The sequence below is a fragment of the Notechis scutatus genome, chromosome 5 (genome assembly GCF_049901735.1).
Source record: "Notechis scutatus isolate UNSWTSFEM ecotype Mainland chromosome 5, rNotScu1.2, whole genome shotgun sequence".
Classification (NCBI taxonomy): domain Eukaryota; kingdom Metazoa; phylum Chordata; class Lepidosauria; order Squamata; family Elapidae; genus Notechis; species Notechis scutatus.
Genome location: NC_142013.1, coordinates 10,096,619 through 10,121,636, shown reverse-complemented (window position 1 = coordinate 10,121,636; position 25,018 = coordinate 10,096,619). Strand labels below are relative to the sequence as shown.

Genomic DNA, 25,018 nt, shown 5'->3' with positions numbered 1-25,018 from the left:
ACACCACCACTGGTGCAGCTCATTTCGCAACCCCCTTGCTTAGCACTAAAAAGGATCAAGTTGTAAATCGAGGATTACTTGTGACGCAGCAAAAAAAAAAAAAAAAGGGTCAAGGGTTAACTAAGTCATACTTGGCCAAAAGTCACACTGCACTCAGATGCTTTACCTGTAGAACGGTCTGCCTGGCAAGCCAAGAGGATCAATGAAAGCTCTCTCAAGAAACATCAGCCGATCATTCATACTCCGTACAGCAACGGGGCTGTAAAAGATAAGAGGACACAGGAAGGTATCAAACACCCAGGGGGGGGCTTCAAAAATTTTTAGCATTGGATTCTTTTGCCCGGTTGCTAGGTGCGCGTGGCCATGGTAGGTGTGACCTAGTTGACCTCCTGCACCATGGCAGGGGTGTGTGTTTTTGCCCTCCCTGGGCTCCGGAGGCTTTCCTTGAACCTCCAGGAGGGTGAAAACAGCCTCCCTGGGCTCCAGAAATTCTGGAAGCCAGAAACGGGCCCATTTCTGGCCTTCCTGAACTTACAGGAAGCCCGTTTTTCACCCTCCCTGAGCCTCCATACATGCCCTGCACTTACCTGCATTCAAAATGGGCCACGTGGGGACTCCACGTGGGAGAAGAGGGGAGGGGTGGGTGTGGCCAGCCAGGAGTGGGATTTGGGGGTTCTTCAAACTGCACAGAAACTTAGCTAGGGCCTCTTCTGAACCACTGCGAACCCCCAGCAGCCCAGCCCTGCAAACACCCCTGTACTATTCAGGATAATGTTTTTTCAACCTTGGCAACTTTTAAGATGGGTGGACTTCCACTCCCAGAATTCCCCAGTCATGCATGAATTCTGGGAGTTTTAAGTCTATCATACAGTGCTGAAGCACTGCAATATAAGCAAGACTTTCTCCTAAAGATGAACGGATGAATTATTGTCAATAACGCCAATAAAGTAGCATTAACTTTTTCAGAAATATTAAACTTACTTATTCATGTCAAGCTGTGAAAGCCTGCGGTGAAAAACTGTTGCTGCAGATGAAAAATGATTCACGGCAGAAAACAGGGCATCTGTGAACAGAAAAGTTGCACAGTGAGGTTCCAGCTTTGTGATTTCAATGCTTTAAAGGAGATAGAGAAAGAGGGCCCCACACAGCTTCTGGAATTTATTTTAATACCATCAGACTAAGCTCTGTTCAGGGTCACATGATCAAGAAGGAAGAAGGAGGAGGCTTAGGATGGAGAAGTCGGCAATGTTGGCAATTAGAGTAACGTTTGGGTTAATCTATTGAAATATATATATATATATATATATATGTATGGTGTTCGGCTTGGTTCGGGTATTTTCCCACGTCATTGTAGTTCTTTTAAAGTTGTAGCAACGTTTCAGCAGAATCTCATCTGCCATCATCAGGCGTGGGAAAATACCAACCAAGCCGAACACCATACATGTAAGTACCCGCTGAAAACTTAAGAAAACCACTGGCACGGTTCGAAAGCACCAGCCTGAGGATGGCGAGTGGGACCTTGCCTAAACGTCGGCAAGATACTCTTAATCTTACACGGGAAAAGACCCGAACACAACTAGACCTACATGTGTGTGTGTGTGTGTGTGTGTGTGTGTGTGTGTGTGTATACACATACACATACACACACATGCGCGCGCACACACACACACACACACACACACACATATATATATATATATATATATATATATATATATATATATATATATATATATATATATATACACACACACAGAAGCCTGATGATGGCAGATGAGATTCTGCCGAAACGTTGCTACAACTTTAAATGACGTGGGAAAATACCCGAACAAAGCTGAATACCATACATGTAAGTACCTGCGAAAACTTAAGAATGTATGTATGTATGTATGTATGTTGTGGCCCCGATTCCTGAGCCTATGCTGCCAGAGGAAGAGGACCTGGAAGATGAGGAGGAGGAACTGGGAATGCCTTCCTCCCCAGGACCTTCCTCTCTGGCAATGCCTTCCTTTCCAGGACCTTCCTCCCTGGTAATGCCTCAGGTTCCATCAGACAACCGAGAGGAACAGCATGAGATTAATCAGGAGGAAGGCATATCGGAGTAGCCCCTGACAGGGAGTAAAGAGGAAGAGTGTTGGCTCAATCCTAAGCAGCATCATAGGGAGAAACATGAGCAACAACGTAGGAAGCGTGGGAGGGTCAGAGAGTGAGCTGAGTCATTGAGCCACACCCCACAGGGGATAAAAGTGGGTGTGTTTTCTCCTGAAACTTTGTACGGGACAAAGTTTAACCTTACTTCAGATTTTCTTTGTGGACTGCCTTGTGATTTTCTGTGAGTAAAATTTTATTTGCTATCAGTTCGGACTTGGCAGGCAGGACGTGTTCGAATGCCAAGAATATTATCAGTTCCAAAGAATTAACTCTGTGAAGTCCGAGCCAGCTTGCCTGCCTGTGTTTGTGTGAGTTTGTACTCTTTCATCTTTTGGGAAAGAGGAAAGGCGAGACAGAACATATGTATATATGCAATTTGCTTATTAGATAGATGTCCACATCTGGAATATTTTTCATTTTCTATAGCATTTTTTAGCATTATGGATGGGTTTATAACTATTTGTAGACTTCTCATATAAAGGGAAGAGAATCTATTATAGGTTTTCCTGCCTAAACAGGGGGTTGGACTAGAAGACCTCGGAAGTCCCTTACAGATTCCTATTCTATTCTATTCTATTCTATTCTATTCTATTCTATTCTATTCTATTCTATTCTATTCTATTCTATTATTCTATTCTTAGATTTTTTTAAACTTATTTTTCAACATCCAGGCTGGGGTGGATTTTTTATGTTTTAATGTTAGATTTACTTGACACTTTGGGGTTATTTTCTTTTTCCTTATTTTGTACACAAGATTTTTTTTTCGCTGTTAGTGTTTGATGTTCGTTTTTATGGGGGGGGGGTTGTTCTGTACTTTATTTTTGTTGATAAAATAAATGTGTTAAAATAAATCTATGATTCTATCTTTGGTGGACAGAATGATGGCAAATAGAAAGCTCAAGCATAGATTTGGGGGGTTTCCGGCTTGTCGGCTTCGCGAGCGGTAGGGATTCGCGAAGCTGCGCGATCCCTGCCGCGCTAGCCATTTTGGGGCTCCGATCCGGACGGGTGCGGAGCAAGGCTGCCCTGCAGGGGTAGCTGAAGGTAAGGGGGATCCGGAGGAAGGGTCTGGGGGTGTTGCAGACCCCCTCCCTGGCCGGCAGAACCCCCTTTTACCAGGACGGTGCAGCGGCGGTCCGTAATGGCCGCCACAAAGAAGTCGGCAGCCGGGCAAGTATGCGCAGGAGGAAGAAGAGAAAGTTATTGAAAGTGAAAGTTCTTCTTGGTCGACCCAGGGCTTTGAAATTTATCTAATTTAATTCCTGGAAAAGATGGTTTTTTGATGATTTTTTCCACAAGAGAAAAAAAAACGGCAATTTTGAGGTGCTGAAAGGAAAGTTTACTCTCCCTCCCGACGGAATTAAGCCGGAAGGGAGAGGATAAAGAAAATATATAAATCTGGATCTTGTTGGAGGAGATGCCTTGAAGATTTGAGGACAGAAACATAATTTTAATAAGGCTTTAAAATATAGATTTGGACTCTCTTTTTATTTGTTTGATACCACCCCTGGAAGAGGAAGGGGGAATTTTGGCTTGCTTGGATTTATTGAGGATTGTGGATTTTGGGATTGTTTTACCTTTCTCTCGGAATATTTGGTTGGTGTAAGAAGAAAGAGGAATAAAGAAAAGAAAAGATTTATTTATAATGGCTTTCCCTTTTGAAGACCTGAGGGATGAATATGAGCAAACAAAAGCAGCCTGCAAAGATGGTATGGAAAAAGCTTTTCTATTTCTAGAAATGGCGCTGGTCAATTACCAACAGACAATGAAACAGATGGAAACAGAAGAACAACAACAAGGAAAAGACGAAGACGCCATCTTTATTGAATCCCAAAACTTATCTAAGGAAGAAGGAAGGAAGAGAGCAAGGAAAATGAAGGACTTAAGATCTAAAAAAACATTTGAGAAAGAGAAAAATATGATGCAAAGTAAATATGATGATAGCAAACAAGAGAAAAAGGGAACACAACAGAGAAGGGATCCCAGCAAGGCAGAGGTTAGAAGAAGAAGGGGGGTAGGAAGATTTGGTGGGGGAAGAAAGAAAGAGGAAAGGCGGAGAAAAGCCTCAAAGTTTTAAAATTAGATGGGAGAAGAGGAATTTTTTTTAGGGACAAAGGATGAAATATAAACTTCTGTAAGAAAGATTCTGCTAGGTACAGAAGATGGTATTGTAACATTTATATTTGAAATAGTAAATTAGAATGGTTTAAGATTTAATAAGAAATTAAAATGTTGAAGTCTTTAATAATGATTGATTTTTAAAATGTAATAAAATATTGAAGGAAAGGAGGATACAATGTATTTAAACATTTTTGGTGGATAGAATGTACCAAGCAGAACCGAATTGGGTATTTGTTATGTTGAATGTTAATTTTACTAACTTAGGGGGAGGATAGAAAGGCATCATACTCTGATTAGTGATTTCAGGAGAAATTCTTTTTATTATAAGAAGAGATAGAGGGATAATGAATGGGCAAAAGATACAAATATAATGATTTAATTAAGATGGATTAAATAAGATAGAATTGTGAAGAGTGATATGCGCTGCCCATGCAAAGAGAGGTAACTGGGGCCAAGGTACTTTACTAAAAGATTTTTTTTTATGTTTGTTTGTGTTTTATGAGAATATTGGGGGAATTTCTGTAGAAAGACAGGAAAAGATTTAAATATGTAATGATTTGTTTGTTGTTGAAATTTTTAATAAAACTTGTTTAAAAAAAAAAGAAAAGAAAGAAAGCTCAAGCATAGATTTATGGATTCCGAGTCCCGGTCAAGAGAAACCTTACCAAATGAAACTTTGTACTTCTCAAGTTCTGCCTCGTGTTTCTTGGCCTGGTCATAGATTTCATTGGCATAGAGTCTCAAGGCTTCTGCATAATCCTGACAACGGAGAGGAAGGAGTGGAGAATCTGAAAGCTCGTAGACCAAGCCTGCACGTATCTGAGCCACAGTGAACTGCTTCTGGAAGGAGGGGTCGTAAAACCTCTTGACCAGTTCAAAAGTCTCGTAGGTCGTGTGATAAACAGGATAACTACTGTATTTGTCCACTTTCTGTCAAAAAGAAAAAATTAAAATGAGTCAACAGAATGCCTCAGAGCTCTATCGTTTTGGCTGGTCTACCAAGGTCTGAGGGCAGAGTGATTTATAACACCCTTTCTGGTGATTGTTTTAGAATAGAGTTGAAAGGGACCTTGGAGGTCTTCTAGTCCAACCCTCTGCTCAAGCAGGAAATCCTATCATTCCAGTCAAATGGCTGTCCAATCTCTTCTTGAAAACCTCCAGGGATGGAGCATCTTCTGAAGGCATCCACTGATTAGCTGTTCTCAGTGTCAGGAAATTTCTCCTGTTCTAGGTTTTATGGAATCCTTCTTCCCCAATGTGGTTTGACACACTTTCTGCTTTATGTTCCTACATTTCTGTTTTGAATCTCTACTCCCTTAATATTACTGAGAGTGGCTTTGGTGATTCAAGCAGCTAAGAAATAGGTTTCATGGAATAAAATAAATATACAGACTGTTCTTTCCAAACCTGTTGGTGACAGATTTTTTAAAAAATTCTATCTACTATCTCTCTCTCTCTCTCTCTCTATCTATCTATCTATCTCTCTATCTATCTATCTATCTATCTATCTATCTATCTATCTATCTATCTACCATCTATCTGTCATAAATCTTTCTATTCTCTCTCTCTCATCTTATCTGTCTACCACTTATCTATCTTTCTTTTTCCTTTTTAGAAATTTTTTATTAAATGTTAAAAGGATATATACAAAATATGAAGTATTTTGTTAAAAACAAAACAAAAACAAAAAATGTATACATTACAAATTAGACAGTGCTTTCTTATCAAACATATATCTGGTCAGCACTCCTACTATAACCTCTTTATCTTCTTCCTTCCTTATCTATTTACTCACTGGTTTCTATTTATGCATTTATACCAGTTTTCCCAGACTGTATAATATTTTGAGTCTTCCTTTTCTTTTAATCTTAGGGTAAGTTTGTCCATTTTAGTGCAATCGTAGACTTTTTGGACTATCAAGTTTTCTACTGGCATCTGATCACCCTTCTAACATTGTGCAAGGGCTATCCTAGCCGCCGTAATTATATGTAAAATTATACATTTTATTTCTTTTGCATATTCACCTTTTATTATTCCCAATAAAAAAAATTCTGCCTTAAATTCTAATTGAATGTTCGAAATTTCTTTCATCCATGTTTGTATTTTTGTCCAATATTTTTTTTACTCTTTGGGCAAAGCCACCAAGCGTGGAAGACAAGCAGTTTGACTTACCCGGTTCTTAGTGTAGCGGACTCTGCCAGAAGCAATCCCTAGTCTTTGAAAGAAAGCTTCAAAATCACTGCCAGATCCAAGCTTATTGATCCTGGCCAGATAGGAGAAAGAAGGGGAGAATTCAAGATTCAATCTTCTTGTAACATTTGGCACTTTTACGTTGCTGGTTTCCACTTCAAAATGTGGATACCTGAGTTCCAAGCGGGTGGCAGGAATTTAAAACAATACCGAGAAACAACAGGAGTCAATAGAAACATCAGAAGCTGCTGGTATCTACAAGGAGAAAGCCTTGGGAATGAAAGTAGCTTAATTTTACCAGAATCGGGTCATTAATAAAGGAAAAATAAGTCCTGAGTATTAACGGGCTCCAGTTTACAAGATACAGCTTCAGGTCAAAATTGCATCAAAATAATTAAAAATTACGAGAGGAATGTGCGATTATGCTCCATAACTTTTCTGCAAAAATTCTCCTCAGTCCTAGGTTTTATTCTCCCAAATGTTTGGCACTTAGCGATAGAAATTTGGAGCTCAATTGTGATCATACGTTGAGGATTGCCTGCATCAGTCTGTACATGCTGTTGCTATCGCTACAACCCTTGTAAACACATGCCAGTTTTCAAGAGCCAAAATTTTGGACATGGAACCATGAGAATGCTGTGACAATTGCAAGTGTGAGGACAGTGGTCAGCAGTAACTTTCTTTTAATGCTGTTGTAACTTCAAATGGTCACTCAGTGAATGATTGTAAGTTGAGGATTATGTACACATATTATCGTTATCATCATCAAGAACATCATACTCTGACCCAACTCCATTTGAGCTTACCTTAGTGCAGTGATGGCTAACCTTTTCATCATCATGTGCCAAAAGTGTGTGGCATGTATGCCATAGGTTCGCCATCAAGTGCTTAGTGTGTTGCAGGTCGATGTGGGAATAGAAGCACACTGCTTTTATAGATATGCAGCAGATATAAAAGCTATTGTAGTTCTCGCGTGTGTGCAGAGGTCCCCAGAGCAGGTGTGCTAATACAATGTAGATAAGGACATATCTTACCTGGGTCGCTGGTTATTTTCACTGGAAGGATCCTTCTCAAGCCAACTCTCATAGAGAGATTTCCCTTCATAGCCTTCATCAGGACTGGAGACCTGGGTAGGAAATGAAACTTGATCTATCATCCACATTGTTACTTTTTAAGCTTTTTCAATCCAGGCTGTTCTCGATTCGTTAGTGGGTTTGAATGTTTACCCAGCACAACCAAGACATTCTTCTGGGTTACAAAGGTAACTATAAGTTGATAAAAACAAGAAGCGTTATCAAAAGGAACATCCAAAAATAAAGGAGTTTCCCTCACTATACTGTACGTGTTACAATTGTTATTATGTGTCCTTGACCATGGTGGCGCAGTAGTTAGAGTGCAGTACTGCAAGCTACTTCTGCTGCCTGCAATTTGTCAGTTCGAATCTCACCAGGCTCAAGGTTGACTCAAACTTCCATCCTTCCGAGGTGGCTAAAATGAGGACCCAGATTGCTGGGGGCAAGAGGCTGACTTTGTAAACTGCTTAGAGAGGGCCTGTAAAGCACTGTGAAGCGGTATATAAGTCTGCTATTGCTATTGACAATATGTGCTTTCCACAAAGTAATATTGAAACCTCTGTGCATTGAGCCCTGGTGGCGTAGTCGATAAAGTGCAGTATTGGAGGCTAACTGCATTCCCACAACCTGGAGTTCGATCCTGACCACCTCAAGGTTGACTTAGCTTTCCATCCGAAGTCAGTAAAATGAGATTGTTGGGGACAATATGCTGACATCGTAAACCACTCAGAGAGTGCTACAAAGTGTTATGGGGCAGTATGTAAGCCTAAATGCTATTGCAATAAGTGATGTTCATGCTCATAATTTTCCATTAGAATGGGGCCCATGAATCCATCTCCTAAACACCTCAAGTCATTTCATCTTGACTTGCCTGGAGAACATCCATGCTTAGAGTACCAACATCGGATAGGAAAGTCAAAATTGAGATGACTAGCCCAGGGGTGGGCAAACTTTGTGGCTCGGGGGCCTCATTGACTTTTAAAATTTGACAGGCAGGCCACCACCTGGTGTCGAAATGCCTGTCATTACAAGTCAAAATCAAATGAATGCAATCATTCAATCATTCACATCAAACCTTAATTCTGTACCAATCTTCGGCGGGCCGGATTAAAAAGACCAACGGGCCGGATGTGGCCCGCGGGCCATAGTTTGCCCACCCCTGCACTAGCCACAAACCATCCTTCATAGGTTAATGCATTTTTTTAAAAAAAAATAAAATAAGAGTGCTAGATCACAAAGTGCCGAATTCAAATATTGGTGATAGGAGGAACCACAATGCAGGGAGGCACAGATGCAAGACCTGTCCTTGCTCCTATAGACACAATTCAGTTGGTTTCAGACCGGTTCTGGCATACTGGTAGCTGAAATTTTGAGTAGTTTGGAGAAGTGGCAAATACCACCTCTGGCTGGCCCACCCTCCTGCCCCTGACATTCCCTGTCCTATAGCAGATTGCCCTGCCTCAGCTGAATTAAAAAAACAGCTCTCCTCACTGGCGCTCACCTCACACTGAGGGTGGTCTTTGAGTGTTGTGGAGCAGGGGTCCCCAACCACCGGTCCACGGACCAGTACCGGTCCGCGGAACAAGTCCTACCGGGCCGCTGGCTTGCTGGGCGCCGCCATCTTTTTGATGAAAAAGTGCTTCCAGTGAGCTTTTCCGGGTAAAGCTCACCGGGCACGTTTTCATCAAAAAGTGCCAGCCACTTTTCCAGGACTGCCAGCGCTTCCGGTGTAGCGCTTCCGGTGAGCTTTTCCGGGTAAAGCTCACCGGAAGCACGTTTTCATCAAAAAGATGGCGCAGCGCTTCGGTGAGCTTTTCCGGGTAGAAAGCCATTTCTACCGGAAAAGCTCACAGCGCTGCGCCATCTTTTTGATGAAAACGTCTTCCGTGAGGTCACCGAAGCACTTTTTCATCAAAAAGATGGCGGCGCCCAGCTGATGCCGGTACCGGGCGCGGCGCCCAGCTGATGCCGGTACCGGGCGCGGCGTCAAAAAGTTTGGGGATCACTGTTGTGGAGCATGCTGTCATAGAACCGGTAGGAAAAGGTTTGGAATCCCACCACTGGATGCAACCATAGCATCTGAAGCATACGTGGCTCCAAGTGTAATGCCCAACAATCATTTTGTGCCTAATCGGAGCTACCATAAAGTGGACATAGCCAACATTTGTAGTTTTTGCTTTTGAGGCTGAGGGAGGAGGAGGAGGAGGAGGAGGAGGAGGAGGAGGAGGAGGAGGAGGAGGAGGAGGAGGAGGAGGAGGAGGAGGAGGAGGAGGAGGAAGACAGCAGAAATGTGAACTGGCCTTCCTATACTCGCCCTGCCTGAGTTTGATTTCCACTGCATATCAGAATAACCCAAAACTGTAGATGTTGGTTCGGCTGAACCATGGTTCTGCTTTCATATTGGATGGAAGAACAATTGTAATTGCTGGTGCTTTCCTTCCTGGTTCAAAACAAAATGTTTTCCCCATGCTGTGCATTGTCCAGTTATACCTCTTTTGTCAGATTATACACCAACTGGTTCAGGAGAGGAGTACAGTCCACCCTCAAAGTGTAGTTGCCTGCAACACAAATACAGAAATCCTTTTTGAATCAATGTTAACGGCTCCCTCTCAAAAAAAATCCCCCCCTTTTTTTTAAAAAAAATTCAAATTAAAACATAGCCTCCTCTACTTCGAACTGAATTTATCTCCCTTCTCTCTTTCTTGCACTCTAGGGAATTTTCCCTCCTCTCGAGATGGCTCAAGGCATAAGATTTCTGGCAGCTTGCATGTAAACAGAAAGATACGTACATACGTATCATGCACAACCATAAAACAACTCCTAGGAGACTGCGTAATTGACATCCCTTGACAAAGAAAAGGAAAATACCAGCATCTCTTCTGTTCTAAAACAACCCATAACATTATTTCTGCACTTGGATAACTGGAATGTAATTTTATACACACGCAGTCCTGGAATATGCTCTAAAATTCATTGAGCTGTCTAAATAAAGGTGATTCCTGATGGAGTGAGGGGATGTGATGGCTCAGTGGTTAAAGACCCTGAGCTTGTAAGCTGAAGAGCTGACAGCCCTGGTTTGAGACCCAAGTGCCGCTTAACCAGATCAGCTCCTGTTACATGCCCACCTCCCGCCCACCTAGCAGTTTGAAAGCATGAAAATCCTTATAATCTTCTTTTAACGAACCCCATAATCCCTTGAGGGGTGGAGTCTGGGCAACTGAATGCAGATAGCAGAGCGTTTAATGGCCGGATGCCCTTCCTGTCACCAATGTGGAGTTTTGTTCAGCAGATATATTCTCATTGTGCCCAATGAAAGCATTTTTGAAAGCATGAAAATGTGAGTAGATAAATAGGTACCACTTTGGTAACAGCGTCCTGTGCACCTTTGGCATATAGTCACGCTGGCCACGTGACCACAGAAATTGTCTTCAAACAACACTGGCTCCCTCAACCAAGAATTGGAAATAAGCATCATTCCCTACAGTTGGACATGACTGACATGGAAACTCCTCCCCCCCTTTAACCTTATGGATTGAATTGTTATGCATCTTTTCAAAGATTTAAGTGCAGATAATCCTTGAGTAATGACCATAACGGAGCCTGCCCTTTAGAGCTGTAAGTCGTGAGGATCATAATCTTGTGATTTTTTGCTGTAGTGGCTAAGTATATGCCTCAGTTGTTCAGAGAATCAGTGGTTCAGTTTCAGTATTGCTTGCATGTAACTATGGGATGTTACAAATGGCCGTGCATACAACTCAGTTGCTGAGCATGTAAAGTGTGGTCATGTGACTGTGTGGAAGTCCGACTGTCAGAACTTCGAATCCATGTTATTAGTACCCCCACCAAGTAGGTCTGTCGAAATTTCGAAAGGTTGCTAAGTGACGAGTTGTAAATCAAGGACTACCTATACCAAGGGTGTCAAACTCACGGCCTATTGTGGTTCGCTGGCAGCCACTGCAGACGGCAGCAGAACCGGACAGTGGGGAAGAACAGGGACCAGTCCAGGAGTCTGGAGAGGACTTGGATACAAGTCCTGCGTCCGATGCAGGAATGGGCCCAGGACCATCTAGGAGTCATGTGCTGACTCCGGAGACTCCAGAATCTGACAGCAGCAAGGCAGAGGAACAAGGGAAGCCTTTTCCCAGTGCACACATGCACAGAGCTGCCAGAAGGCAAGAGCAGCTGAGACAAAAGGGGCAACTCGGAAGTAAGGCTTGGAGGTGATTGACCCAGGAGGGTCAAAAGTAGAGAAGCCTTTGTAGGAAGCAAAGTCATTTGTTCTGATCAGTTTGCACTCTGAAAGCTCCGTGGTGAATTTATTCTCTGCTTGGTTTTGGAAAGACTAATTGGGACTTTAGTCGTTGGCAGCACTTCAAGGAAGATGAGGTGCTTTCTTATCAGATGTCTTACGAAGAACTTTAGCAGACGTCCCCGGGACTAATTATAACCAGTTAAGACTCATTCTGGGCTGTGAATGATGATAATTCACAGCCACTGAACAAAAACAAAAGAGTTTTGGATTTTATATGCGTTTGTTGGTGTCTCAGGAAGCCGTGGTCAGAACAAGGCCCGAGGATCCAGCCTGTGGGGTGCTTAGATCTGGCCCGTGGAGCCGATGTGGAAACAGGAAAGGACTGGCCCACAGTGCCTCTACCAGCAAAAATGGAGCTCGGGAAGGAAGGAAGGAAGGAAGGAAGGAAGGAAGGGAGGGAGGGAGGGAGGGAGGGAGGGAGGGAGGGAGGAAGGAAGGAAGGAAGGAAGGAAGGAAGGAAGGAAGGAAGGAAGGAAGGAAGGAAGGAAGGAGATTATAATGAGAGAGAGGGAGGGTCTGAAGGAAGTCCTCCTTAGCACCTGGCCACCACAGGTGCCCTCCCCCCCCACAGGAGTGATGCCCACTCTGGCCATGCCCACCCTGGCTCCGCCTCCGTTGAGGTTAAACACAATCCTGATGTTGCCCTCAATGAAATCAAGTTTGACACCCCTGGCCTATACAGTAAACATTATCGCATTTAAGTTTGTAATGCTACCACCATCATCATTAAACAATAGTAATTATAACACTAATCAAGGTGAGAAGCAACCTGGGACTTAGGAGAGATTTCCTGACAGTTAGAATAATTAACCAGTAGAACAGTTTGCCTCCAGAAATTGTGCGTGCTCCAACACTGGAGGTTTTAAAGAAGAAATTGGACAGCCATTTGTCTGAAATGATACAGGGTCTCCTGCTTGAGCAGGGGGTGGACTAGAAGACCTCCAAGGTCCCTTCCAACTCTGTTATTCTGTTAACATCAGTGTCTTAGAAACTTGCAGCACTTGATAAATCTTCCTGGAGTTCAGAAGTTAAGTTGGACATCACTTGGTTAGTATCTGGATGGAAAACTACAAGGAAATCCAAGAACTGGAGAATAGATGGAAAGTTTAAAAAAAAATCGAGAAAGAAGGCATAGATTTCCCCAGTAATGCCAAGAAAACTGCATGGATGTGTGAACAAGTTTACCAAATCACCAAACATTAGGCTCAACTTGAAGGAGACTGTACTTGAACAGCTAATAATAATCTATTTTTTAAAGGAGCATCTGTTGCTAGGAAGATGTTCACGCTGACAGTGCTAAAAATGAATTTCACATTTTTTTAAAATCTGTTTTAAATTGGCTAACCCTCATTCTGCTGGAACAGAAATTATTCCAGTTTTATTTCTTCTTCCCAAAAAAGAAGGGCATTTCAGCAAAAAACCACTCCCAAATCTCACAGATTAGGGCAGGGTTCTTATGCTTACCTTAACTTATAATGGTGGCTGAAGGCTGGATGTTTGCAATCTGTCTTTCATTCTAGCTTCCCACTTAATCACGGCTTACTTAATTAAATTCGGGGGAGCTGGCTTCTCCCAAGGGCTCTGTGCAGATTAGGATGTGGGCACAGCCCAACGGGGCTGCAAAAGATAAGAGAGATGCTTATTAGAAAAATAAATGTAGAAAGAGAAACTGCCTAAGAATAAGGTAGCCTCCATCTCTGCCTAGTCTTCATGACTATCAGGCACGAAAAACCAAGGCCACACATTATGTTTCAATTAAAAGGTAAAGGTTCCCCTCACACACATGTGCTAGTCGTTTCTGGCTCTAGGGGGCAGTGCTCATCTCCGTTACAAAGCCGAAGAGCCAGCACTGTCCGAAGACATCTCCGTGGTCATGTGGCCGGCATGACTCAATGTCAAAGGCGCACGGAACGCTGTTATCTTCTCACCAAAGGGGTCCCTATTTTTCTGCTTGCATTTTTACATGCTTTCGAACTGCTAGGTTGGCAGAAGCTGGGACAAGTAATGGAAGCTCACTCCGTTACACAGTGCTAGGGATTCGAACTGCTGAATTGCCGAGCTTTCTGATCAACAAGCTCAGCGTCTTAGCCACCGAGCCACCGAGTCCCCTATAAGTTTCAATTAAGACTGGTTTATTGTTACTCCTATGTACAGGAATCTAGTTAACACGGTTAAGCACTATTTGGCCACTAGATGAGGGTTAATGAAATTAAAGAGGGGTTGGTCTAAGTCCATTTGTGGCCATTTAGTGATTCTAAGCTTATTCCTCTTTTGATCCAGGCTCTGTCATTCCTTCTCCTACAATGTCTCCATTGTATGAAGAGTGTCCTTCAAGCCAATCTTGATTCCTGGTGACAAATGGATGTTCCACAATCTTTTCTCTCCTACCATCAAAAATATATATGCATAAATAAAAATGATTTGCCACCACTCTCCTGCAAGATATCGCTCAACCCTCCACTCCTGGCTTAGTCTAGAGACCGTATAACAATAGCACTTAGATTTATATACCGCTTCATAGAGCTTTACAGCCCTCTCTAAGCAGTTTACAGAGTCAGCATATTGCTCCCAATCAATCTGGGTCCTCATTTTACTGACTTTGGAAGGGTGGAAGGCTGAGTCAACCTTGAGCCACATGAGGATCAAACTCTGGACTGGGGAGAGTTAGCCTGCAATACTGCAGTACTGAATCAGTAGTAAAACAAAGATGGCTTTCCACATTTAGTTGGAAAAACAATAGTCATAGCAATAGGAGGGCTTTACAGCCCACTCTAAGTGGTTTACAGAGTCAGCATGTTGTCCCCAACAATCTGGGTCCTCATTTTACTGACCTCAGAAGGAAGGAAGGCTCAGTCAACCTTTAGCTGGTGAGAATTGAACTGCTGAATTGCTGGCAGTCAGCAGAATTAGCCTGCAATACTGCATTCTAACCACTGTGCCACTGTGGCTCTATCCAATCCTGCTTACAGTAGCTTCCTTGTCCAAGATAGAATTGCGTGTATGATCTGGTTTAAAATGCAGTTAACTAAATAATCTGTAGCTTGTTTTAAGGGAAGCTCAAAAGACAAGCTACCTTTTGTTCCTGTAGCTTACAGATTACAGTTATGGCTATTGGAACCCATGATTTGATTGTAGCTTTGGATCCTGTATGAGTTGTGTTGCACACATCTCTTAATACCAGATTGGAAAATTGTGACCCTCAAGATATTGCTATACAGAATAATCTCCTTTGAGTTGAGTCTGATTCTTATAACTTTGTGAACACATCCATGCCACTTTCCTGGATGGTATAGAAATGGTTTTACCTTCTTCCAGAATATTTTTTCACCTTTACGGCCTAGTCCACAGGTCCACAATTCCTTGGTCATCTCCCAGCCAAGTCCTAGTCAAGTCCAATCCTACTTAAGCTTTACAAGATCTCTCAAGGTTGACTAAGTGTACTCAGGGATATTCACAACTGTGAGGGGTCTTTGGGGCTCTCTGAGTTTGGTTTTCATCAGTGCTAGTTTATCAGATATTCACCTTCAATGGAAGAATCAGTGTTGATGTAAGCCACTGCCCGTGTTTGAAGAAGTTTGCTGTTCTCCTGCAATTACAAAAAAGAAAAAGAAAAGAACTGTATTATGCCCATTATTATTGATCATGAATAGCATCTAAATCAAAAGTGGGAAACTGGAAATGTTCCAAAACTTGCTAAACTACAATTCCCAGAAGCTCCCATTGCCATAGCCAATGAAAGCCAGGACTTGAAGTTCAGCATTTTCTGTGTGGCCAATCAGTCTTTAGCCCTGATGTACCAATCATGCTGTGCCCTGGTGGCTCAGTGGTTGGAATGCAGTGTTGCAGGCTAACTCTGCCCACAGTCCAGAATTCGATCCCGACGTGCTCAAGGTTAACTCAGCCTTCCAGCCTTCTGAGGTTGGTAAAATGAGGACCCAGATCGTTGGGGACAGGGGTGGACTTCAAAAATGGCATGGCCATGGTGGGCGTGGCCTAGTCAGTCTCCTGCACCATGGGGAGGGGGGACGCTTTCCCCCTCCCCGGGCTCCGGGGGCTTTCCTGGCTCTGCTCTGCTCTCCTCTCATGTTTCCCTCTTCTTTTTTCTCTTCTCTTCTCTTCTCTTCTCTTCTCTTCTCTTCTCTCCTCTCCTCTCCTCTCCTCTCCTCTCCTACCCTACCCTACCCTACCCTACCCTACCCTACCCTACTCTACTCTACTCTACTCTACTTTATTCTATTCTATTCTATTCTATTCTATTCTATTCTATTCTATCCCATCCCATCCCATCCCATCCCATCCCATCCCATCCCATCCCATCCCACCCCATCACATCCCATTTGTGAGCAGCAATCATAACCCACTTTTTTCAGTGGTCATAAGTTGGGGACAACCTGTGCATGAATAATACAATCCTACGGAGTCCTTCACTCACCTCTGCCCACTCTGTGGAGCCTAATAATCCAAATTCTTCTGCATCCCAGCTGGCAAAAATGATTGTTCTTCTTGGCCTCCAACCTACGCAAGATGAAATGAAGATTACAGAGAAACCTTAATTCTTTGCCCTGCTGATGGCTGAAGATGCAAACCTAGCAAGGTCTACAGACAAATAAGCTTGAGGTTAGTTTTAAAATGAAGCAAATAAATCATTTTTAGCACGACGAAGGAGGTTTAAGCTGCTCAGTAGAAACCTCTGTTCCTTTATCTTTGGAAGAGGATTTTGCTTCATTTGTGAGTTTTATTTACCTGCTACATTTAATGAGCAAAGGATCAATGTGACTTAGAATTCTTCAAACTCATGTTGACATTTAGATCCCAGCACATCCCATCTCTGCTTTGGGTTCCCAATTTTTCCATCTATTAGCAATAGCAATAGCACTAAGACTTATATACCACTTCACAGTGCTTTTACAGCCATCTCTAAGTGGATTACAGAGTCAGCCTGTTGCCCTCAACAATCTGACTCCTCATTTTACCCACCTCGGAAGGATGGAAGGCTGAGTCAACCTTGAGCCTGGTGAGAATCCTACTGCCAAACTGCTGGCCAGCAGTCAGCAGAAGTAGCCTGCAGTACTGTACTCTAACCATTGTGTCACCGCGGCTCTCCAGCTATTAATCTTACCCTTCTCCATCATTTTGCCAAAACCACGAGCAACTTCTTGAAGGACAGCAGCTCCTGTGGTGGGATCAATACCCCCAAAGACCCAGGAATCTCTGTGGCCTCCCAAAATTACATATCTATCTAAGAAAAGTAAGCATAAGAACAACACACTTTCATAAAATTCAGTACAAACTTGCTAGAGTTTATCTTTTCTATTTCAGAAATATTTATTCATTCATTCATTTATTGAATTTATATTGCTGCCTATTTGCCTATGGTAACTTGAGGTGGATTACAGAATATAAAACCATATTTAAAATTAAAAAAAACAATAAAAACTAACAAAAAGAATCAAATAAATTAATAAAGTACTATAAAACAAAATCTGGGGGTGGGGGGTGGGAATCACCTTCCAACTCCCACCCACTCTGTCCCAACGACAGCAGATCCCATGAGCCATTTGATGGGTTCCCCGGGCCCGCTGGAAGAACCAGGTCTTCAGTGCCTTCCGGAAGAGGATTAGTGATGGGGCCATTTTAATCTCTGAGAGAATGATATTCCAGAGAGAGGGAGCCACCACGGAGAAGGCCCTTCTTCTGGGTCCCACCAGGTGTATCTCCCTCAGGGATGGGACCTACAGCATTCCCTGCCTCCCCGTTCTGATGGGTCAGGTAGATGTGACCGGCAAGAGACATTCCCTCAGATAACCTGGTCCCAAGCCACGATAGATGTAATATAAAATAGATGTAAAGGTGGTGGGATAGCCTGACAGAGGTCTTTGAGGCTGGGTAGCTATGGCCTCAGTTATTCAGTATTGCTGACAGAGGAATCAGCGCAGGGACAAACAGTAGTGGTGAAACCCAAAGGGGATTTTTCAAGAGGCAACTGGACTTTCTGGTGTAGAGCCATTTTATTTAGCTCTATATTCAAATATATTCCTTTCTTTTGATTTGTGTAAGGGGTGGGTTCAGGCTCACTACACTCTTAAGGTGGGAGGAGTGAGTAGATAGTGACGACTGTTTTGGCTAAGTGACTTCCTTTTCCATGGGAAGAGAGGCTGTCCCTGCTGAGAACTGGAGGTGGAGTTTGAAGACACCAGGCGATGTTGATTTTGTTTTATTGGGGAATGTGACTTTTGTGGGTTGTTTTTAATTTACAATATTAACATGGTGTAATTCCGGTTTGTGTCCAATCTGGAATTACAACAGACTTTGCCAATTTGATGATTACTTAAATTAAAAGAAATTTGTTTTGGAAGACAGACGTTGCATAATTCTTTTTGAATGAGTTTCATCTCTTGGAAACCTGGTATCTGTTTTTTTCTTTGAAGATGTTTCACTTCTCATCCAAGAAGCTTTTTCAGCTCTGCATTGCTAAATGCCTATGGAGATTCTCAGTCATCCAGGCCATGGTTGGCCCAAAGGTGCTTTTTCAAGAGGCCATTAGACTTCTTGTTTTTTCTTTGAAGACTTTCCTCATCCTTTCTTCAGAAGAAGAAGCTTCTTGGATGGGAAGCGAAATGTCTTCAAAGAAAAGCCAGAAAGTCTAGTTGCCCCTTGAAAAAGCACCTTTGGGACAACTATGGCCTGGATGTCTGAGAATCTCCATAGACAAGTAGTAGTGAAAGTGAGTCTCCTTGGAAGAGTCTTGATATTAATCTCTTCCATTCTATCACCATTGACCAGCAATTGTGACTTGCATTGGGCCATCAGTCTGTGTCCAAAGCTTCTGATGTTTCTATTGACTCCTGTTATTTCTTGATATTGCTTTAAATTCCTGCTACCTCTTCAGAACTCTGGTATCCACATTTTGAAGCAGAAGCCAACAAAGAAGATTCTATAAGCATTAAAACAGAATTAATATGACTGGGAAAGCATTAATTCCTCCTTATGCCATCCACTGTAATCTTTGCCTTCCTTAACCATGTGCTTAACTTGGTTTCCTGCTACCCAAACCCTGCCCATTCTTGTTTTAAATAAAGTAACTGACATTCAAAACTCACCAGGCTCCACTGCTCCTTTGATGCTTCCAATCACATTATATATCCGTGTAATTTGACTGGTGCTATGAACGTGCATCTTAACTTTTCTGCCATAGAAGAGGGAGGGGGCGAAAGGATTTGGTGACATGGTAGTAAGGCCAACCCTGTTAGGAGTTCCTCAAAGCATTCACAAGTTGTATGTTTTGCAAAAGGACTCAGTTCTGCTACAGGTGAAGTCAATCATTTGCTTGTAGCTGGGCAGGAGCAGGTAGAAAAGAGCAGCCAGGATGAAGGATGGTTACAGGAACTGGCCATGGCTAGTCTAGTGAGGAAAAGGACCAGGGGACAATGACAGCAGTCTTCCAATATTTGAGGGGTTGCCACAGAGAGGAAGGGGTCAAGCTGTTTTCCAAAGTACCCAAAAGGCCAGACAAGGAATAATGGATGGAAACGGAACAAGGAGAGATTTAATCTGGAAATAAGGAGAAACTTTCTGACAGTGAGAACAATCAACCAATGGAACAGCTTGCCCCCAGAAGTTGTGGGAGTGTCATCAATTGAGACTTTCAAGAAGAGATTGGACTCCGATTTGTCAGAAATGGTGTAGGGTCTCCTGCTTGGGCAGGGGGTTGGACTAGATGACCTACAAGGTCCCTTCCAACTCTGTTAATCTATATCTGTACGTTCAAACAGATCCCTGGATCAAATCTTCAGTTATTTCTGGCTTCGCTCAATGATCAACTTGTAGAAACAAATATCTAAACTTGGTCATAACCAAATCCTGGCTGGAATCTACATATTTGTCCAGAAAAATGATTAGGGATTCCAGAAGACCTCAATGAGAATGTTGGAAAACTGAAGTACAGTACATTTGGGGGGGGGGGCTGGTGGCTATACCCATCCTGTCGAACACGTGCTTGATACTAAGATGGCCCACTGTGGTTGAATGTAGTCTGGATTCCCATTAGGGAGGGGCTGCATTCCAGAGGGGCAAGAGACAGCAGAATTTAGATAGTTTATGAAGGAGAAAGAGAATTAATAGTTCTCAAAGTACATTTTTATTGATACAAGCGTTTTCGTTTGGCAAGATTTCTGTCTATAGATGAAGAACACCTGAAAATGAGGAACAATAAAGGAAATTGCTTTGGAGTACCTCAGATATTTCTTGATTTTAGAGCCCGACACCCTCACTTTATAGCTTTCCCCACAATTGTTAAAGATCGAGTTGTTCCCAAGAGCCTAAGGAAACAGAGAAACTGGTAAAGTATCATGAATGATTTGTATTTTAGTGTCTTTTTTAGAAGGCGGGAACTGCTCTGATCCTTTTCTTAAGGATGTTTATTGTATTACTACATGTTGTTGTGCCCACTTGAGAGTGCTGCTATTTGCAGCAGGGACAAATTGAGTGAATAGGTAATAAATATGTGAGCATATGTTTCTTCCACCCAGTTATGGCCACATTTATTTTAATTTACGTCATCGGGTTGATTTCTGCTCTAGGCTACATTGTAAAATAATCAGTATATATACCTGTCGCTTGTGCAAAGGCCGTTTCTTTCTATTGTTCCCCTTGTAATTGATGGATTGTTATTGACTGTGTGCCATCTGGCCACTGGAGATTCTTAGCAACCACAAAGATTTTCTCCATGGTGATTGTCCTTAACCTGGTCCTTCAGGTCTTCCAACAATGCCCAAATTGCCACACAGGGTGGGATTCAAAAATCCCAACACCTGGTTCTCTGCCCAGTTGCTGGTGGGCGTGGCCATGGTGGGCGTGGCCCACCAGAACTTCCAGGAGGGCTGTTTTTGCTTTCCCCAATGTCTGGAGGCTTCCCTCAGGCCTCTGGAATGGCGAAAATGGCCTCCTCTGGGCTCCAGAGGTTCTCTGGAATCTGGAAACAGGCCCATTTCCGGACTTCCAGAAGGGCCATTTTTGGGTGGGATTCAAAAATCCCAACACCTGGTTCTCTGCCCAGTTGCTGGGTGGGCGTGGCCATGGTGGGCGTGGCCCACCAGAACTTCCAGGAGGGCTGTTTTTTGCTTTCCCCAATGTCTGGATACAGGTAAGTGCAGGGTCCATGCGAAGGTTCTGGGAGGGCGAAAAATGGCCCTTCTGGAATGGTGAAAATGGCCTCCTCTGGGCTCCAGAGGTTCTCTGGAATCTGGAAACAGGCCCATTTCCGGAGTTCCAGAAGGGCCATTTTTCGCCCTCCCAGAACCTTCGCATGGACCCTGCACTTACCTGTATCCAAAACGGGCCATATGGAGACACCTGGGAGGGGAGGGGTGGGCAAGGCCAGCCAGTCAGTTCAACTACCAGTTCAGCGAACCAGATGTAAATTTAACAACCAGATCACTCAAACCAGCCCGAACCAGCTGAATTCCACTCCCTGTTGCCACATTATGTGAACCTATGTTCCCTCTACTTTTTCTTTCTACCTTTGCCAGCATTAGAACCTTCTCCAGAGAGTTAGTTCTTTCCATAATGCATCCAAAGTAGGATAATTTGAACTTGGTCATCACTTCCCTTCTTGTGCATCTTCTTTGTACTTTTTAAGTTCCATTTTCAATTCATCCAGAAGTGGAGCCATTGTATAAATTTTTAAACAACCACCCGATTGATTTTAGTCATTCAAATATAATAACCAAAAATCCAAAGATCACCAAATAATCCAAATACACGCAAGCTGTTTCTTTTTTGCTCTTTTTTTCACTTTCTCTTCCTGAGGTTACTATTTAGTTGCAAAGTTGCAGTTAAAATGTATCTTTTAGAAGTCTTGTTGAAGTTTGACTTTAGATGCTTTTTAATTCCAGGCAGTCTCCTCCCTCTTCCAGATCCTGCCCTTATTCTTTTTTTCTCCCTTCCTGCTTATAAAAAAGAAAGTGTTTAATGTCCAGAAATCTTTATTATCCCTTTGGCATTTTGTTTTATTTTCAGCTTAATTGCCTATTGATGTCAAAGCGGATTTTTTTGATTTCTTATTTAAGTTTCTTAGTTGTCAGTATAGGGAAGGAGAGAGAAGAAAGAAAAAAAGCCAAACCTTTCCCTTTTCACTTCGCTGCTTCTGACTCTTCTTTGGGAGTGATGTTATTTTTTGTATGCGTTTAAATTCTAGGGTACCTTGGTTGTTGCTTTTACAATTTAACCCGGTCAGCCAAAACTTTCAATTCTTATCTTTCTCCTGCACATTCTTTTCTGGTCGAGTTCTTCTTTGTGGTGGCCATTTCTGACCACCACTGCAACCGCCTTCGGGAAAGCGAGTAATGGCCAGCTGAGGAGGAGAGATGTGGCTCTCCTCGACCCTGCTGGTGGTCTCCCCCCTCTTCACCACCTCTACAGGGTGGCTTAGCCCCGAAACCAACCGGCTCGGAGCGCTCCAGCGGCGAGCCCAGACAGAAACCGTGCACGATCACAGATTTCTGTCTGTCGCCGAAGCCCTTCAAACTGGAAGACCTTGTTTAGTAACCATTTGAAGTTACAACAGCGCTCACATTTATGACCATTGCAGCATGCTCGTGGTCACTGGATCAAAATGTAGGCATCTGGCAACATGTATTTATTATAGTTGCAGTGTCCTGGAGTCAGATGATTGCCATTTCAAATTTTCCCAGATGGCTTCCCACAAAAAAACTCAAAGGGAAAAGCTAGATTCACTTAACAACTTGTGATTCACTTAATCATCATCTTTTAATGACCCCATAAGCCCTTGTGGGGTGGAGTCTGGGCAACTGAATGAAGCTAACAGAGTGTTTACTGGCCAGATGCCTTTCCTGACGCCAATGCAGAGTTTTGTTCAGCAGATATATTCTCATTGTGCCCAGAGAGAGAAATATCTGCCTCTACCTAGGATCGAGCTCACAGCCTCCTGATTGGGAGGCGAGAGCTCCCCCTCTAGGCCACCGCACCACTCCTAAGGTGTGATTCACTTAATGATCATAGCAAAAACAAGGTTGCCAAATTGGACGCAACACATTTAACAAATGCTTCACTTAGTGACAGACATTTTGGTCCCAATTTTGATCGTAAGTCGAGGGTTACCTGTATCCTTCTGAGTACAGAAAAATTGGGTGAAAAAATGAACCAAGTTTTAAAGAGAGCTGGGATAAGAATTAGAAGAATCATAACTTGAGCATTTTTGAGAGATAGGATATTATATTTATGTTAGCTTTCATTCAGTCTTGGTTTTATGCTCAGTGACGACTGTAATTGCCTACCACAATACTAAGGGTAATACCTAATTTTGCTCCTATATCTCCAGTTGTGAAAATATTTAGTGTTGACAGTATATTCTGTATTTCTCATGCCGTGGTAGTCGTAATAACACTCGGAAAACTCATAAACTCGCTAAGAGGAAATAGAGTGTGTGTGTTTTAAATCAAAGTCTAATGCATTTTAACCAGTAGCATCTTTAGCAATAAAAACACTCATCTCTTTTCTGCTTTGAAGCACGTCAGCAGATATGAAACCCGTTGGGGGCTGATAAAATGACAAAAAGGTATGTTCTTTGCAGAAAAGTGCATACGTTTTTATCCTCGGAAGTGATACGGTCAATTTTATGTCAGATGGGAAGACAGCTCTTCCTTTCTTTCCAGCAATTTAAGAATAGGACTTTTGCTACAGTTCTAGAATCAAGATCATGTGAAGTGTTAATACCACTTTATAAGGCCTTGGTAAGACCACGTTTGGAATACTGCGTTCAGTTTTGGTCGCCATGATGTAAAAAAAGATGTTGAGACTCTAGAAAGAGTGCAGAGAAGAGCAACCAAGATGATTAGGGGACTGGAGGATAAAACATATGAAGAACGGTTGCAGGAACGGGGTATGTCTAGTCTAAAGAAGATATGATAGCAGTGTTCCAATATCTCAGGGGCTGCCTCAAAGAAGAGGGAGTCAAGCTATTCTCCAGAACACCTGAAGGCAGGACAAGAAGCAATGGGTAGAAACTAGTCAAGGAGAGAAAAGCAACCTAGAACTAAGGAGAAATTTCCTGACAGTTAGAACAATCAATCAGTGGAACAACTTGCCTCCAGAAGTTGTGAATGCTCCAAAATTGGAAGTTTTTGGACAAACATTTGTCTGAAATGGTATAAAATTTCCTGCATGAGCAAAGGTCTAGGGTTAGGGACTTCCATCAGGCACTGCTGAAAGTTGAGACTACAACATTTCAGATGATGATCCTCCATAGGTAAGCCATTAGGTGTCTGAAATGCGTCTCCTGCTTGAGCAAGGGTTGGACTAGAAGACCTCCAAGGCTATTCTATTCTATTCTATTCTATTCTATTCTATTCTATTCTATTCTATTCTATTCTATTCTATTCTATTCTACTCTACTCTACTCTACTCTACTCTACTCTACTCTACTCTACTCTACTCTACTCTATTGTATCCAAAATCTAGTTGATTGATCCAACTTCCCTCCCAAAGGATTAAAAATGGTACAGGTAGTCCTCAGCTTTACGACCACAATCCAGACAAGAATTTCTGTTGCTGTCATGCCCCCGTTGGAATCTGACTCGGAGGAGGAAGCCAAACAGCTGACAGGGAGTAGGAGTGTGGCTTCGTTGGCTGTGGAAGAAACTGGGGAAGGGCAAAGTCCGGCTGGGCAGAGCAGGGAAGAGGTAGAACAAGGGAGAGGGAGTTCAGAGGAAGACCCAGGCCCACCCCCTCTTCATCATAGGGCATGCATGGAGGAACGGAGAAGAGAACAACATGAGTTGCGTGGCTTACGGGGGAGGAAAGGGCCCTGATTCCCTTCATTAGCTGCAGCTGGGAACAAAGTGTATAAAAAAGGCAAGCTGCATGCAGCAGGCTGTTGGGAGCAAACGTGACTTTATCTTGTATCGTCGTGGCTTATCTCTGTTCCTGGCATCTTCCCAACTGTATGAGTTTTGCCGTGCTTTCAAGTTTGAAATTCCTGCTCCTGCCCTGCCAAACTGGTTACTTCAGTTTGGTTTGCTTGGATTTTAAGTTACAGTTTGTGTGTACCTTGTTTTGGACTCAATTTTCTGCAGTCAAAGGCTGTTCCTGGGAGAGTTTTTCTCCAGCAAGAAGGTAACCTGGACATTGGGGGCAAAGTTGGAGATAATAAAGG

The 25,018-nt window shown here is 42.9% G+C and overlaps 1 protein-coding gene across 1 annotated transcript in view; it reads right to left on the bottom strand.

The window, feature by feature from the left end:
- Nucleotides 1-25,018, bottom strand: part of LOC113420137 (N-acetylated-alpha-linked acidic dipeptidase 2-like) — a 53,917-nt gene that overhangs the window by 6,044 nt on the left and 22,855 nt on the right. The window contains exons 9-18 of the mRNA XM_087966108.1: nt 18,948-19,033; nt 16,967-17,086; nt 16,280-16,362; nt 15,370-15,433; nt 10,026-10,093; nt 7,497-7,588; nt 6,445-6,535; nt 4,938-5,202; nt 982-1,063; nt 167-259 (exon numbers count right to left, since the gene is read on the bottom strand). Coding sequence (XP_087822234.1) covers nt 167-259; nt 982-1,063; nt 4,938-5,202; nt 6,445-6,535; nt 7,497-7,588; nt 10,026-10,093; nt 15,370-15,433; nt 16,280-16,362; nt 16,967-17,086; nt 18,948-19,033 — 1,044 coding nt within the window. The remainder of the gene's footprint in view (nt 1-166; nt 260-981; nt 1,064-4,937; nt 5,203-6,444; nt 6,536-7,496; nt 7,589-10,025; nt 10,094-15,369; nt 15,434-16,279; nt 16,363-16,966; nt 17,087-18,947; nt 19,034-25,018) is intronic.